The 18,010-nt window shown below is 39.3% G+C and overlaps 1 protein-coding gene across 1 annotated transcript; it reads right to left on the reverse strand.

Moving 5' to 3' along the window:
• Positions 1-1,313: 1,313 nt before the first annotated feature.
• LOC128214912 (membrane frizzled-related protein-like) lies at positions 1,314-16,127 on the reverse strand. Its single transcript, XM_052921629.1, has 9 exons — positions 16,014-16,127; positions 15,188-15,383; positions 10,578-10,768; positions 8,847-8,966; positions 8,017-8,148; positions 7,339-7,466; positions 6,450-6,546; positions 2,988-3,111; positions 1,314-1,391 (listed from the first exon to the last, which is right to left on the reverse strand). Coding segments are annotated over exons 1-9 (1,053 nt in total). The 5' UTR covers positions 16,078-16,127; the 3' UTR covers positions 1,314-1,390.
• Between the last annotated feature and the right edge of the window lie 1,883 nt (positions 16,128-18,010).

An 18,010-nucleotide genomic window follows, 5' to 3' on the forward strand; every position in this document is an offset into this window, starting at 1 on the left:
ATACCGCAATACCTGATCGTATAAAACACATAACGGGTCGCACCCAGGGCATGGGGGTCGAATAAAGCACATGACGGGTCATACTTACGACATGGGAGGTCGTATAAAACACATCGCGTGTAACTTAAGACATGGGGATCGTATCACACATAACAAGTCGTGCCCGAGTCGTACCCAATACATTACAGGTCGTACCCAAGACATTGTGGGTCGTATAAAAGACATTGCGAGTCGTACCCAAGACAATGCGGGTCGTATCCAAGACATTGCAGGTCGTACCCAAGACATTGCAGGTCGTACCCAAGACATTTCAGGTCGTACCTAAGACATTACAGGTCGTATCAAAGACATTGTGAGTCGTACCCAAGACATGGCAGGTCGTACCCAAGACATTACAGGTCGTATCCAAGACATTGCGGGTCGTATCAAAGACATTGCGAGTCGTACCCAAGACATGGCAGGTCGTACCCAAGACATTACAGGTCGTACCCAAGACATTGCGGTTCGAATCAAACATATGACGGGTCGTTTCCAAGACATTGCGGGTCGTACCCAAGCCATTGCAGGTCGTACCAAAGACATCGTGGGTCGTCCCCAAACATTGCGGGTCTTAACCAAGACATTACGGAGCGTACCCAAGTCATTGCGAGTCTTACCCAAGACATTGCGGATCGTACCCAAGACATTGATGGTCGTACCCAGGACATTGCTTGTCATACCCAAGACATGGTTGTACCCAAGTCATTGCGGGTCTTACCCAAGACATTGCGGATCGTACCCAAGACATTGCTGGTCGTATCCAAGCCATTGCGGGTCTTAACCAAGACATTACGGATCGTGCCCAAGACATTGCGGGTCTTACCCAATACATTGCGGGTCGAACCCAAGACATCTTAGGTCGTATCAAACACATGACAGGTCGTACCTCAGACACGGCGGATCGTATTAAATATATGGCGGTACTTATCAAACATATGAAGGGCTATACCAAACCCATGCTGGTCGTATTCAACAAATATAAAGAAATCCGGCCAATAATATATGCGACTTTCAATATTTACTTATGATTAAACATGCTTGAATTATAATTTGGCATGCAGTTAGATTGACGGTGTTTTAGATTGCAGTCGTATGAACAAATTTGGTCAGAGCACGGTTATAATCGGTTTACTGAACCCATTTAAGCTGCCATTCTAAGATATTTTAAATTCTAACTGCTCATAGACAAACATTCTATATGGAGTTTATCATTGTACGATTACTCTGGTGTGCTATTCAATTGCATTTCATCAATGAAAGAAAACAAGTCTGTCTTGGATGTATTTTTTAATTCAAAACTATATATCTGTGTTCTTTCGTGTAGACACCGTCGTTTCACACTGGGACTCAACCTAAAAAGGCAAAGGAGGCTTGGATAATAATGATCTTCATCAGAACATTAAACATTCCAGATACGAGATACAAGAATCTTTGTTTAAAGCCATGTATATGATAACAAGAAACATTTACTCAATGAGCTAGTTTCCGACATGAATTAAACAAGCATACATAACATAACTAAACATAACAAAGACTGGTGACCTGGAAATAAAAGCATATAGATTTAAATAGGTTACTAGTACATATTTAAAAAAATATATTTTCAAAGGCTGTTTCGAACTATATTCGTGCAAACAATTATAAAAAGTTAGATTGATTAGCGCACTGTTTACAATGGTAATATCAACTAGTTTTACCGGCTTTGGAAACAAATATTTATATATTGAGCATTTACTAGAGGGACCTGCTGTCCACGTGCGGATCAGCCTTCTAAATTCTAAGTTGATTTGAGAAAACCTTATTTCTTTTGGAAGGCTCTGTATTGAATCATTTCTAATGTGTCTGTATTGGTGTTACTAAAAACAGGACAGTTATTGAAACTGGATCTATTTTTTGACGATCAATAATACTAAGCTATTATTTTTAAATCTTTTATTAAAAAATAATAGCTTAGTATTATTGATCGTCAAAAAAAAGCTTAGTCTTTGAAAGACATTCAATTTTTGTCTGCTTTTTTGCACATTGTAGAAATCTATGCAATAGAATATCTACCACAACGCCTTAAAGTATAACTTGCCCAGCACATACAATAGTGTGCTTTAGTATTTTGAGTGCTTTATTTCTTTAACAGGCTTGGACCCGACTGAAATTGCTTAACATTTGTTAGGGTTAGCCTGCAATCGATTGGAAATTAACCAATTATCAAAAATGTTACCTTATTCTTCAAGAGTGGTCTTAACAACATCAGGATTTTATCACACACAAAAATAGAAATGTTATCTGCATAATTACACACGGCTGCCTTATTGATAAGGCTAAAGATGTATATGAGAAAAATGAAGAAGATTAGAGGCCTTAATAGTGATTCTTGTGGAACGACTTTCAGGACGGAGTCCCACGCACTAGTAATTTGACAAAGTTGATCATTGTTTTCTGTTTGTAAGAAAGCTGTGCATTAGTATACATGTTGGAGCTGAGAGACCATATATATTAAGTTTTTCTAAGATGCGATCATGGAGCAGGCAGTCGAATGCCTTTTAAAGGTCCATTAAAACTGAAACGTCATATTTGATCTCATCAATGTTTTTTTCAGACTCCCACCAACCTTAACAGGGTAGTTTGACATTCATATGTTGTTCTGAAAGCTGCCAGAAAAGGATGAAAAATGACTGACCAGTTGCTCACTTATTACCCGTTTTTATACATCGAAATGATGCATTTTATAACGTTATTTCTCCTTTATTGAAATAAAAGTTGATCTGGACGATTCGGGGGGGGGGTGCAGGTGCCCCCCCCCCATGATCCCCTCTTGGTTCTTTGTTATAAACAACGTAGAATATTTTCTTGACCTTGGTTATAAGATTTCTGATATTTCTGTACCGTAACCAGAACAATCAGAACAATTTGATCTAAAAACTGTTTAAAATGAACGTTCATGAAGTACTTACTATATGGCGTCATAATTAAGCTGGAAGCCTGCATACTCGTCCGAATCATCCGAGTTGAAGATAACTGTAGCCTCGTTTCCAGACACGTTAATTGTGCTGGGTGGAGTGTTGCCACAATATGGCCCTGTAACAAGCGAGGTAGGCAATATGTAGTAATAGTTGTCTCACCAATGTAATACGAATAAAAACTATTAAATATATTACAGGTTGCAAATGTGAGTCTTTCTGAGGCGAGTGGCGTCTGAGTAAATGGTTTATAGCTTTTATTTTAGTTGAGATTTCAGTTTTTTTTATTTCCCAGTTGACATGGCTTAATATAGTTTCATCAACAAAAAGTACGTCAAAAGATCTCGGTCAAGGTCATATAAAAATGTATTGCACGTCTTGTAATAAAAGTGTAAACATACAGTTTAGGATCAACATAATAATGACGGAAGGTCAAAAGGTCGTTGCCTAAAACATACCAAAACAATATTTATATTTTTTTTCCAAAACTGTATTCAAGGTAAATAGTTCACTGCTGCATCTTCAAAATAATAATATAATAATAGGTCAAAAGGCAATGGTGAAGATCACCCTAGGGGAGACAATTGCAAATATGTACATTTGGTCCATTGTTTAAAATTCTGCTTCAAAACTTCAAAACTAATAGCTTAAACCAAGACGTTCAAGGGGCTTGGTGATGCTTATCCAAAAACACTTTTGTGTTCAGACCTGTACACACTCTCCACACTAAAATATTTAAGCTTTAAAATAAGAAAGTAGGTCGGAAGGTCATGGTTAATGTCATCATCTGACAATCCGAAAGTTGTTTACGTAGCTGTAAACAAGGTCAAATCTCAAATACCAACGTCAGAGCAACCCAAAGTTTGACAGTTTCAAAACTGTTAACACTTTTTAATGAAATAGCTCCATAGTAAGTCGAAAGGACACTGTAAACGTAATACAAGATTTTTTTTCTGTTTAATGCCCAAATTTCAATGATGATGAAAAGGTTTTTAACGAGTTTTGTATCCATTTAGGTTTCTATGGCAACCACAGTTTTGCATAGATCCACTTTAGTAGAAGGGATATTATCACCACCCAATGAACATTTCTGTGAAATTATTTAGAAACTGGACCAGTGCTCCCCTTGAAGAAAGTTTTCACTTTACAGTCATGTATTTCAACAAACGAAACGCGACTTACAGGATCTTTTTGTTGGGTGGCATAAAATAACAATTCTGTGAAGTTTTTAGATGCACTGAGTTTATGCCTGTGGTTTCAAAGCAGATTTTCTAATATCCACTCAAGCAGCCTGGGTCACCAACGAAGTTTTGTGAAAGTAGTCCCCTGCATTCGGGCATTTAATGGTTACCCTATAGGGTAAATCAGTGATAGATGATTGAAGAATGTAAAAATACTAGATATTCTTAAAACGTGTTTAAAGATGCTTGTTATATACGTTTACACACTTTTAGAAAGTCATACTGTGATTAATATGTGTTTCTCCAAAAAGCTAAAACCTTAAGAAGAATTAAAATGTATTTCTACTTTTATACCACCGTTTTAATCCCACTTTTAAGTAATTCGATAGTTCTACTATTTCGCTTATGTATTAATACTTCATGCTCCCTGTCCGTATTTGGTGTGCATTATTCAACTTGTTTTCATTGTTGGGTCTTGCATCGTTTTCGTCTTATTGCCTTACTATGAATATTTCTTTCAGCAGTTCAGTTATATTGTTATATATACTTATTCCACAATAGTATTAAAATAACTAATTTAACTGAAAATAACCAGCGCACTATTGGCCAAAGCTTTCACATCACTGATATATGTGATCTTGACACACATATTTTTCTGTACAATGAATATAATTGTATTAATAAACGTGCCATTGGAAATGGTTTTAAGAAGAGGAATAGTTTTATGTGAAGTTCATCGGTAGAAGTCCAACCCGAGTGCAGGATATTTTACGGAAACTAGGCTAAAATACCAACTTTCTGTTAAAAAAGGTTCAGTGGATAGTTTTGCCTGGCTATGTTCAATTTTAAAAGATAGGATAATATTAATAGTTAAACCATGTTCATTTGTTCGAGTCGAGTTGCCCATTTATATTGTTGAAAGGGTTGATCAAGAACATGCCACATTTCTGAGAGCGGGCAAGGTATTGTTTCCATATATTGCCGTCAGTGATTTTTTTTACCGCCTGTGCCTTGCAAATTGGGAAAAAAATGTTGACTTTGGGTAAAAAACAAAATCAGGCCAAAATAGCTAATATAATGGTAAATATACATGTTCTAATTTTTTTATGCATTTTATGCTGTGAAAGACTGAGTTTTGTCAAGACTTTATTTATATTTCAAGAAATTCATTGCTTTTTTATTCATTAACGTAATCTACATTAATCAAATTGGGGAAAACATATCAAATGTTGGGAAAAAGGACATTTTTTCGCAAGGGGAAACAGCCTTTAGAAGGCAGTAAATTACACACACAAAATCACTGGCCGTATAAGGGCCATAACTCAAAAGTAAGAAAATGCTAGCGGGTTGTTTAATGAATGTAATCAAGCTATAACATCCAAATGTATCTTTACCAAGTTTGTTAAGGATCGGATGAAGACTTGTTGAGCAAATTACGTTATGGGTTATGTAATACTATAAACAATTCAAGTGAATATTTTTTGTGCAATATAGATATTTATCAAACATTGTCGAGATAGTATGCTTATCAGCATTGTCAAAACGTTTCATATGTATTGGATAAGAAATGCTTCTAAAAAGAAAGCGAACAATGGCACTGTGTGTATACCACGTGATAAATTACGTCATACATGTATACGTCGGTAGGAAACATTTTGCTTAAAATGAAGACTTAAAACAATGTTTACCTCTCTTTTTCTATACCTTTTTAAATGAAACAAAGGGCAGTCTATGCCGCTTAAAGTGCCGCGCCTTCGTTTTATAACCGGAGTTTGATTAGGTGATTAGTTTCTTCAAACATTTCGACAATATTGTTTTCAATACTGTTTTGACAGTGCTCCATCAGGCGGCGGTTTTGTGAAAAGGTTTGTCAAAGTGTTTCCAGAAACTACTCTCGATCAATTTCTGGTAAAAGACCGAAGGCGGGGCCTGTAAGCGGCGTCGACTGTGCTGTATTTAATTTAGAATGGTGAAGAAATAGTAAAGTTATCTTTGTTTAAATTCTTCATTCAAAGCAAAAGAATGCCTTTCGAAGTAGCATTTATGACGCAATTTGTCACGTGGTATACACGCACTGTATGGAAAGTGGTCATTTGGGGAACCCAAGTTGGTGAATAGTTCGATCAGGCTGGATATAACCAATTGTCGAAATCTTATTTCACCGAGTTTGTAAAGATGGTTAAGAACTGATTACACATTTAATACTTACACTATATTTCCATGGCCAAGAAATAATACCATCTAATAAATTCAGAAAAGAGCTGATCTTGCTTACCATACTTTCTGCCAGCCACCTGGATCTCCACATAGTCGTACTGACAGTTGAGGTCGCTTTCTATATTGAAGCTACTGTTGAATGAAAGACCGAGGCTCTGAAATCATATACAATGAAAATATAACTAAAACCGTTGACAACTTGTTACATTGCAGCAATTGATGCATTGTGTATCATCAACGTTTTAAAGGCTCAGCTAATGCAAAGTATTGGGAGCATGCTTGGACATTTCTTGCTTTCATATCCTCGCAGCATATAGACAGGGGCGGTTTAGGAATTTAACAGGAGATTGGGCGTTTGATAGGGGCACAACCAATTGACATTCGCCCATCCCTCGGAACCGACAGGAGGATTTGGGGAACTCCACCCGAAGACGCAGTGGGCGTTGTTATATATAACGAGACAAAGCTATTATATCGTTGTCCTCATTTGGGCGAGAATGTACAAGACGCAGAGGGCGTTGCTATGGTAAGGACGGATCTAATGATGAGACACAGCTATGATCACGATGTGCTGGGGTGGGCGAGAATGGTGTTCACACAGTGGGCGTTGTTAGGGGAGGTACGAACGATATCTAATGAGGAAAATGATCGTATCTTTGTGCTAGGTTCAGTGAGAATGTGGAAGATGCTGTGGGTGTTGTAAGGGTTGGGACGGTGGATATTTTATGAGACAAAGCTATCATACCGTTGTGCTAGGGTGGGCGTGAATGTGGTAGACGCTGTGAGATTTGCTACTGTAGGGAGGGAGGGATTCTAATGAGATAAAGCTATCATACCGTTGTGCTAGGCTGGCATACCGTTGTGCTAGGGTGGGCGTGAATGTGGTAGAAGCAGTGTGCGTTGTTATGGAAGGGACGGAGGGAAACTAAAATACAAAGCTATCATACCGTTTTGCGTGGGTCGACGTGAATGTGGTAGACGCAGTGGGCGTTGTTGGGGTAGGAGATAGGGTAATCGGGAGATTCGATGCGGCCGGTTGGTGAGGTGAAGTTTGTCTGTCCACATACTCTCTGGTCTGTGAATAATATACATATAGATGTCCCATTTTGGAGAAGCAGAGACGTTGAAATATAAGAAATAAAGTAACTTATATTAGTTTATTTGTTCAGTAACAAGCCGTTTATCTAGGCCTGATATTAAAGTATACATAATCGATTTATTAATTGATAATTTTGAGCGATATATGTATAGTTTTATGAAGCCCTCTTTAGTGCGGACGGCATCTCCTTTTTATCATTCCATTTATGCACTTAAACTTGCTTTCACATACACAATAATGATACAATCGTCTGTATTCGAATACGTATATAATGTATAAAGTTATTCAGGCTGATTATATCTCCGACACACCAAAATCGCACCGTTGTGACAGGAATAATGCGAAACCTTAAAACATGTCACGTATTTCTCATGTGATCGGAATTTCGCGCAGACGGTGTGAGAACTCTTAACGAATCTGACATCCTTCTGCCTTCCGTCCACTATCTACTAAGCCCATTAATTTTCATACAAAGACATCCATTTCTTGTGACATGCTATACTTGTTGAATCAGCTGACCACTCACTTGCAGGTGTGGCGGGTCTACAGCCGAGCTCGTCTGTGTCACAGTCATCGTCCCCATCACAGACCCATACCTGCGGGATGCACGTCCCCGACCCGCACCGGAAATCCCCACCGCTACATGCGGAACTCGTCGCTACAGGGTTGAAACGTTTATATTGTGTGTTCATGCATTATTTCAGATGTACTCTTGTACAAGATTCTTGAACACACTATCCCAGTTCACCTTATTAATAGTTGGATCAAGAACAGAATTGGTTAAACTGTCTCGTGAGTAGTTTACGATAAAATAAATTGTAAATAAAGAGTCGTTTAAAATAGTGTGTTTGAAATCGAAGGGAGGATGTGTATTTCATTACTGAATGCATTTATATGAAAAGTGATTTAGCTGAGAAAGCTTATATAGATAATATAAGAAAATATGAAAAAATAACACAATTATTTATGATTGTTTTGCAGACAGTTAGACTGAACTTTTGACGTTGGTATTCATAAAGCAGCTTAAGTCACTTTCCTCATTTAAGTATATCAATTGTGATATGATATAAAATCATAGTTTTTTTTCAGGAATACACTGTTTTCAGTGATCTTATAGAATAAACATACTTAAATAATAAAAGAAAACACTTAAACATTTCTTTTAATTTAACTATGTTTTTTTAAATGAATTGAAATCATGTTAGGAAATGACTTAAGATAGTTCATGATTATCGCTCCTGAGCTTCATCGATTATTCTCTGGTTCGTTTCGTTTTATGAATACGTGCATCAAATGTTAATAATGTCAGTTGGGTCGTCGGGGCATGACTTATGATGTACACCGAACGTTACTCACTAGTTAACCCACAGTTAGCCTCATCACTGTCGTCGCCACAATCATCGTCGTTGTCACAGCGATATCTGTTCGGAATACACCGTCCACTCGCGCATTTGAACTCGTTTAAAGCGCAGAATTCTGAAATGTGCGACATTGTTTATATTCGCGCATCCTAGCCACTGAAGTTTCATTCATGTCACAATGAAGATGTAAGACAGGTTGGATTAAAAAGATCTGGCATTTATAGTCAATGCCAGACGATTTATTAGAAAGTGTGTTTTATCACGTAAAGTGACACAAAACAATGTGACATAAAGTTGGACGGAGTCAGTCCAACCAAGTACCAAACTCGATCTACCGAAGTAAGGAGTAACATCGGGCAAGGTGTACACAGGCAAACACTCTTCAAAAAACCTCGTTATATAATTCATCAACCAGACCGAGTCTGTTATTCGGCTTTGACACGCGTGTGTACAGTCGGTCACGAAGCCAGATAAGTGGGTTGATTTTCGGAAACTTATGTCGTAGCAACATTCTCGCGTAATTGTGCTGAATATCGTGATATGCAACATCACTGTTTCGCAATGATAGTAAGTGATAAGTTTTAAAGTTACATTGAGAACATGGCCACGCGTTCATATAAATCAATACAATGCTGCCAAACAAGAAAAGTTGGTGGATGGCACCATGAATATATCGATCTTTAATTAATATTAAAATTTCATTTATTAAGTACCAATAATACCAATACACAGTATACCTCATCTGCGTTTTCCAATACCTTCTTTCTGTATGTTACCTGCGTTTTCAAATGCACTTTTTCGGCAATCTAACTTGCGCTACATTATTATTTTGTATGTCATCTGTGTTTTCTTTTTCAGTATACGGTTATCATCATAAATTAAAAGTATGGTTACTAAATTAACAAGTGTTACAGACATAAAAGCATTATCGGATATAAAGCTTTACAAAATGTGGCAAATCATCAACGATTTTAAAACAAATACAATCGTTTGTATCTACAAAATATTTAGAAGAAGTTTATTGTAATTATCTACTTCGAACGCCTGACTGGCAACTGTTACTTGCATTAATGCGAGGTAACTCTAGAACCGTACGAGCATTCAGGCAAAGGTTATGCTCTCTATCGCTGTGAAACTAGGATCATGGTAACTTACTTCAGTAAAATTACATGAACGGTTGATAGTAGTGCAAGAAGATAAGTTGTTGCTTAAAAGTATATAATAAACGTGCCGTATGCATGAATTATTCATTGAAAACAAGTAAAATCGCCTACATTGAACCAATTTATTAAAAGCTCTTTCAAATATGTTTGCTACATAATCAATAAGATGAGCATGTAATCCCGAAACGGAACAACGTTGTTTTCGTTTAAATATGCATACCTCAAATAGTCGTTTGTAAAGATAAAAACAGCTAAAAGCCGTATTATAAATGACTGAATATCTGATCAGAGACGTATAACGTAAAAGCTGTCTCTAAAGCAATCCCCACTGTTGATCATGTGAGGACAGCGTCCATGCATTGAACACTTCAGTTCTGTACCAACACATGGACAGGGACAGCTAAACAGGCAAACCAACAGGCTACAGTATTGCATGTGTTTTAGAATAAACGATGAATCAAGTAATCATTAACTGTGTAAAATTGATAATAAGTATGTAACTTGGTCGGTTGTTAACGCTGATTTGGTGTTGGTCCTAGCTACACAAATGAGACATCACTTACTGACGACATGGTCGGTGAAGTTATAGAACAGTTTGAATCCTCTCTGCTGTGTGCTTCCGTCTGTTACGAAGTTGAGTGTGAGGAAGCGCTGAGTGGAGGAGATAGGTCGGAAGGTGGAGCCACAGAAGCGGCCGAGAGACGTCGAGTTGGTCGAGTTGCCGTCAAACAGCTCCAGCCAGTCGTAATTACAGCTGCAGGGAGAAAATAACAAGTTTAAGGCATGAATACGAACTGAATCTAAAGTTGAAACAAGCATGTGTAAGCCAGCGATCTACACAGCACCTGTAGTGAAATATATTCAGTGTAGTCAGTAATGTACACCGTACCTGTGGTGGAATGCATCCTGTGTAAGCTGACTTACACAAGTGGAAACAATCTTATGTAAGCTAGCAATGTACAACGCACCTGTAGTGGAATTATCCTGTGTAAGCTGACTTACACAAGTGGAAACTATCCTGTGTAAGTGAGCAATGTACACCGCACCTGTAGTGGAAACTATCCTGTGTAATTGAGCAATGTACACCGCACCTGTAGTGGAAACTATCCTGTGTAAGTGAGCAATGCACATCGCACCTGTAGCGAAAACTATCCAGTGTAAGTGAGCAATGTACACCGCAGCTGTAGTGGAAACTATCCTGTGTAAGTGAGCAATGCACACCGCACCTCTAGAGGAAACTATCCTGTGTAAGTGAGCAATGCACACCGCACCTGTAGTGGACACTATCATGTGTAAGTGAGCAATGCAAACCGCACCTGTAGTGGAAACTATCCTGTGTAAGTGAGCAATGCACACCGCACCCGTAGCGGAAACTATCCTGTGTAAGTGAGCAATGTACACCGCACTTCTAGAGGAAACTATCCTGTGTAAGTGAGCAATGTACACCGCACTTTTAGAGGAAACTATCCTGTGTAAGTGAGCAATGTACACCGCACTTCTAGAGGAAACTATCCTGTGTAAGTGAGCAATGTACACCGCACTTCTAGAGGAAACTATCCTGTGTAAGTGAGCAATGCACACCGCACCCGCAGCGGAAACTCTCCTGTGTAAGTGAGCAATGTACACCGCACCTCTAGAGGAAACTATCCTGTGTAAGTGAGCAATGCACACCGCAGCTGTAGTGGAAACTATCCTGTGTAAGTCAGCAATGTACACCGCACCTCTAGAGGAAACTATCCTGTGTAAGTGAGCAATGCACACCGCAGCTGTAGTGGAAACTATCCTGTGTAAGTCAGCAATGTACACCGCACTTCTAGAGGAAACTATTCTGTGTAAGTGAGCAATGCACACCGCACCTCTAGTTGAAACTATCCTGTGTAAGTGAGCAATGTACACCGCACCTCTAGAGGAAACTATCCTGTGTAAGTGAGCAATGTACATCGCAGCTGTAGTGGAAACTATCCTGTGTAAGTCAGCAATGCACACCGCACCTGTAGTGGAAACTATCCTGTGTAAGTGAGCAATGCACACAGCACCTCTAGAGGAAGCTATCCTGTGTAAGTAAATGATGTACACCGCAGCTGTAGTGGAAACTATCCTGTGTAAGTGAGCAATGCACATCGCACCTCTAGTGGAAACTATCCTGTGTAAGTGAGCAATGTACACCGCACCTGTAGTGGAAACTATCCTGTGTAAGTCAGCAATGTACACCGCACCTGTAGTGGAAACTATCCTGTGTAAGTCAGCAATGTACACCGCACCTCTAGAGGAAACTATCCTGTGTAAGTGAGCAATGCACACCGCAGCTGTAGTGGAAACTATCCTGTGTAAGTCAGCAATGTACACCGCACCTCTAGAGGAAACTATCCTGTGTAAGTGAGCAATGCACACCGCACCTCTAGTGGAAACTATCCTGTGTAAGTGAGCAATGCACATCGCACCTCTAGTGGAAACTATCCTGTGTAAGTCAGCAATGCACACCGCACCTGTAGTGGAAACTATCCTGTGTAAGTGAGCAATGCACACAGCACCTCTAGAGGAAACTATCCTTTGTAAGTAAGTGATGTACACCGCAGCTGTAGTGGAAACTATCCTGTGTAAGTAATCGATGTACACCGCACCTGTAGTGGAAACTATCCTGTGTAAGTAATCGATGTACACCGCACCTGTAGTGGAAACTATCCTGGGTAAGTAAGTGATGTACACCGCACCTGTAGTGGAAACAATCTGTGTAAGTAATCGATGTACACCGCACCTGTAGTGGAAACTATCCTGGGTAAGTAAGTGATGTACACCGTACCTGTAGTGGAAACAATCTGTGTAAGTAATCGATGTACACCGCACCTGTAGTGGAAACTATCCTGGGTAAGTAAGTGATGTACACCGTACCTGTAGTGGAAACAATCTGTGTAAGTAATCGATGTACACCGCACCTGTAGTGGAAACTATCCTGGGTAAGTAAGTAATGTACACCGCACCTGTAGTGGAAACAATCTGTGTAAGTAATCGATGTACACCGCACCTGTAGTGGAAACTATCCTGGGTAAGTAAGTGATGTACACCGCACCTGTAGTGGAAACAATCCTGGGTAAGCGATGTACACCGCACCTGTAGTGGAAACTATCCTGGGTAAGTAAGTGATGTACACCGCACCTGTAGTGGAAACAATCTGTGTAAGCAATCGATGTACACCGCACAGGTGGTGGAAACAATCTGTGTAAGTAATCGATGTACACCGCACCTGTAGTGGAAACAATCTGTGTAAGCAATCGATGTACACCGCACCTGTAGTGGAAACAATCTGTGTAAGTAATCGATGTACACCGCACCTGTAGTGGAAACTATCCTGGGTAAGTAAGTGATGTACACCGCACCTGTAGTGGAAACAATCTGTGTAAGCAATCGATGTACACCGCACCTGTAGTAGAAACTATACTGGGTAAATAAGTGATGTACACCGCACCTGTTGTGGAAACAATCTGTGTAAGTAAGGGATGTACACCGCACCTGTAGTGAAAACTATTCTGTATAAGCTGACATACACAAGTGGAAACAATCCTGTATAAGCTGACATACACAAGTGGAAACTATCCTGTGTAATTCAGCGGCGTAGACCGCGCCTGTAGTGGAATCTATTCTGTATAGGCTGACATACACAAGTGGAAACTATCCTGTGTAATTCAGCGGTGCAGACCGCGCCTGTAGTAGCATCTATTCTGTATAAGCGGACATACACAAGTGGAAACTATCCTGTATTTGCTGACATACACATGTGGAAACTATCCTGTGTAGTTTAGCGGTGTACACCGCGCCTGTAGTGAAATCTATTCTGTGTAAGCTGACATACAAAAGTGGAAACTATCCTGTGTAATTCAGCGGTGTACACCGCGCCTGTAGTGGAATCTATTCTGCATAGGCTGACATACAAAAGTGGACACTATCCTGTGTAAGTCAGCGAGGTACACCGCACCTGTAGTGAATATATTCTGAATAGGTCAGTAATGCACACCGCCCTTGCTATGGGAAATAGACATTCCACAACTGATGTTGGCTGCTAGGACGCCTGCCATTCGGAGCTCCTCAGCCATTTTATCGAAAACAACCTCGGATGTATGCAGGTACATCAGTTGAAGTAGTTCGTAAAATTTTGAATTATATCATTAATTAAATGTAGTGTTTCAGAGTTGTATTTATTGATCTAAGTTTAAATTGATTGCCATTGAATTGTTTTGTTGCAAACATATTTAAGAATCCCAAGAGTAATGTCACAAAGTTTAACTGCTAAATAAAATTACTACGCGATCTACTTGCAGCGGACTTAAACGTACCACTTTTTGATTATGTAAACCGTCCAAATACATCCGAGGTTGTTTTTGAAAAAAATGGCCGAGGAGTTCCGAATGGGACGCCTGCATAATACGTCGCAATAGTTGGCCATTTTGAAATCAGAAGCGAACGTGATTCCTCGTATGTAATATTTGATTAATTTATTTTTAGATGATGTTATAATCAAGCAAATATAGTATATATCTGCCTATGATGGTCAACTTGGTCTGTTAAAGATTGACAAAATGATAAAAGCAAGCATTCGGACCTTTTCCATCCAAAACAAGCTCGGATTTATGCCGGTATATCTGAAGGGGTTTGTAGTGATTTAACTTGTATTTTGCATGATTAAGCATTAAATGATTGCCATGCAGTGAAGTGTTTTATTGCAGAAATCATTAAGATTCCCAAGTTTAATGTCAAAAAGTTTAACTATACTTACTTTAAATTACTACGCAATCTACTTCTAGCGTAGTTAAATGTAAAGATTTCTGACATATACATTCGTGGTTGCTTTCGATGGAAATGGCCGAGGAGTTCCGCAGAAAACGCAATTGGGTTACTGAATGTTAAAGATACTCTACAGGAAAAATCGAACTTGAATATCTACGAATTTTCTTTAGTTATGTTGTCGCTGTAGTTTTCGTTTCCGAATATAGCTAATACGAATGTTCCAACATACTTTTTCATAAAAAAATACAATATTTCACAAAAAATCGTGCGTTTACAAACAAAGAAGGTAATGCCAATATGGCTCCTTTTACTCCCGATGTGCCAGATAGTACGCGAACACTACAGATCGGCTCTGCACATTTGACTCATGTACTAGCCTATGTGTGTAACTTACGCGATGCCTCCATTTTCGATATCAAACATTAGAGAGGTGAGCTCGACCATTTTCCCCTTGGGCGCCTCGATGGTCCAGACACAGTCGAGGTCCTTGCCATAGTTGTGGCCGTGGTCGATGCCGCTGTGGCTGCTGATCGTCCCGTTGTCCGTGTTGAAGAAAGCCTGAGAGCCGCACTGAAACGACCGGCGCCCGCCTGAGGAGGAAAACACCACAGATGGGTTTCAGAAAGAAATGCTGATGAAATATGGTTTTGATAACGATTTTAATACTATTTACATTGATGTTAACGAGGTTGGAATGGCTAAAAGGAAGAGTGTCCACCTCCCGACCAAGAGGTCCCGGGTTGGATCCACAGCCGACCAAGAGGTCCCGGGTTGGATCCACGGCCGACCAAGAGGTCTCGGGTTGCATCCACGGTCGTGTAACGTTGGTATAAACTAATTTATTGTAGCTCCATTGTGACGAAAGCTGAGCTTATATAATCACTCTTGAGTCCGTTTCCTGGGCAGAAACCAGTACTTTGTCCATTTTGAGAGGCCATGAAAAAGTACCCTCTTGTGGTATCGAACCCACGACCGCTACGGTGAGGCGGATGCCTATACCACTAGACCAATCTCACCCCAAATGGCCTTCGCGTAACGTTCTTGTGGCCTTCCATATGGACACTCAGTACCGGTGAGTTTGACCCAGAAAGGGGATTTGAAAGTTTTGAAGATATAGCTCTAAGCTACATTCGAGCTTAAATAAATTGGAAAAACATCTAAAAACAAAACTAAAAGACATACGCCTATCTATATATATACGTGTTATAGCGCATACATACCCGACCGTCGAACTGTCGATCCATTGACACAAAGGCCAAGACACAAAAGTAAGATGGCTCTCATAGTAGAGGAATTTGGTGACACTACACGTGGGACGTCCTTATCTATATCACTGAACGACATTTGCAGAAGAATCAGTAAATAGACTCACAGGCTTAAATATAGCAGAACGTTATCTTAGTATATGATAACAGGAACCATTATACAAGGATATGCTTATCAAAGGCCCTTGTTACGACGCATAGCAGCATCGCCGCATAAACGAAAGCGACCATGCACGTTTATGCAGTGATTTTTAACGCATAAACAGGACTTTCTTATGTGGCAAAAAGGCACACTTTCGCCGCATAAAAAACAATTAAAACACATACTAATACAAAAGTGGTTGATAAAGTTCCATCAAGATCGGACTTGTGTGTCCATTTAACCAAGCTTTGAACTATACTTTTAGAGACATAAATTCTGACAAAGATTTAGTAAGATCGGTTTAAATGTGAACCAAACCAATTGATCTTTCTGCGAAAACGTTTGAAATGACTTTTGGCCCGACTGATAAAAATATTTTTCAAATTTTACTTTTTTCAATGTCCATTGTAATAAGTCACAAGTTATGCACATGTGATTTGTAACCACTGCACCAACCCCGGGGAATATCGGGGCCTTTGAACTTATCCCTGGTAAAGCCATCGCTATACCCCATAATCACGCCGGAGTGGGGTGGGACAGTGGTTACTATTACGTAGAATAAGCAAAGTTGTGAAAAAACGTCAATGGTTGCTAAATGGCAATGTGTGCCACAAAATAACAATAAATCAAATTGTATGGCTAGGTCAAGGACCATCACACTGTCATTAATATATGTATGTATAAATGAAAACTCGTGTGCATAACTTCACATGCCAGTGAACATTTGAGTAAAGTTTGGTGACTCTATGTGTAGTAGGTAAGGAGCTATGCGAGCACTAAGCTTATTCTAAAAACAATATCTCAATTTTGACTGAATCAAGGGCCATAATTATGTCGTTACTGGAACAATAAAAAAATAAATTAATAAAGCAGGTACACCTTCATACACCGATGAATAAATGTAAGTGACTCTGGAGACTCCAATGTCACAAGATTTCACAAGATTTCGGGACGGACGGACGGACATCATCATTATCAACGTCATCACCATCGTTTTTGTTGAAAAATTTAAACTCTTTTTTTAGCTTTATAATAAATGGTTAATTTAATCCTCTTTATGTGCCAAAAAGGCGTAGTTGCGCCCCATATAAGCAATTTCTGCTTTATGCGTTGAGCGTCGCCGCATAAACATGGTCGCCCTATTTATGCGTTGAAAATCACCGCATAAACGAAAAAAAAAACACGTTTATACGGCGATGCTGCTATGCGGCGTTACAGGACCTTGCTTATAAAAGGCACTTGCTTATGAAAGGCCATTGCTTTTTAAAGGTCCTTATTCATTCATGGCTATTGCTTATTTAATGCGCTTATTGAATAAAACAAAATGAAAGATAGAAGACATGAACGACAAAACAGCACATGTACTGCAATACTCATATCTTACAGGAACCTTTACATAAAGGGAGAGTCCTTTTCTCCCACCTCAGATAAGTAGATCCATCAATTTAACCATGCTAGAAATTCTTATCTTGCCCACGGGCGAAGATAAAATGCCCGTATGGAATTTCTTTTAATGGTCACCACATTGTAATTACCTCCCTTGTTCAAGACTGTCTTCTGTAGCGCATCATGGAAACCTTGTCTTGTGGCAATATTTAGAACGCTAGTTAATTATTTCTCGCTTCAAATGTCATCAGAAAACAGCTTTCACGCACCTTTCAATAAATAATGTTTCACTCTTCTTAGAACTATTTAAAGACCGATCAAACCATTTACATACTCTGAATCACTGCGCGAATATCCATGACAACCACGAAATATCGCATATCCGTACACAATTATTTTCACTAAGCACAAAAGAGTTCCAGCA

The sequence above is a fragment of the Mya arenaria genome, chromosome 2, assembly GCF_026914265.1.
Source record: "Mya arenaria isolate MELC-2E11 chromosome 2, ASM2691426v1".
NCBI classification, from domain to species: Eukaryota; Metazoa; Mollusca; class Bivalvia; order Myida; family Myidae; genus Mya; species Mya arenaria.

Coding starts and splice junctions, on each gene's coding strand:
- LOC128214912 (XM_052921629.1), bottom strand. CDS start 16,077: ATGAGAGCCATCTTACTTTTGTGTCTTGGCCTTTGTGTCAATGGATCG. Junction 7,467..8,016: donor TAGACCCGCCACACCTGCAA/GTGAGTGGTCAG, acceptor TATTATTCACAG/ACCAGAGAGTATGTGGACAG. Junction 3,112..6,449: donor GGTGGCTGGCAGAAAGTATG/GTAAGCAAGATC, acceptor CGCTTGTTACAG/GGCCATATTGTGGCAACACT.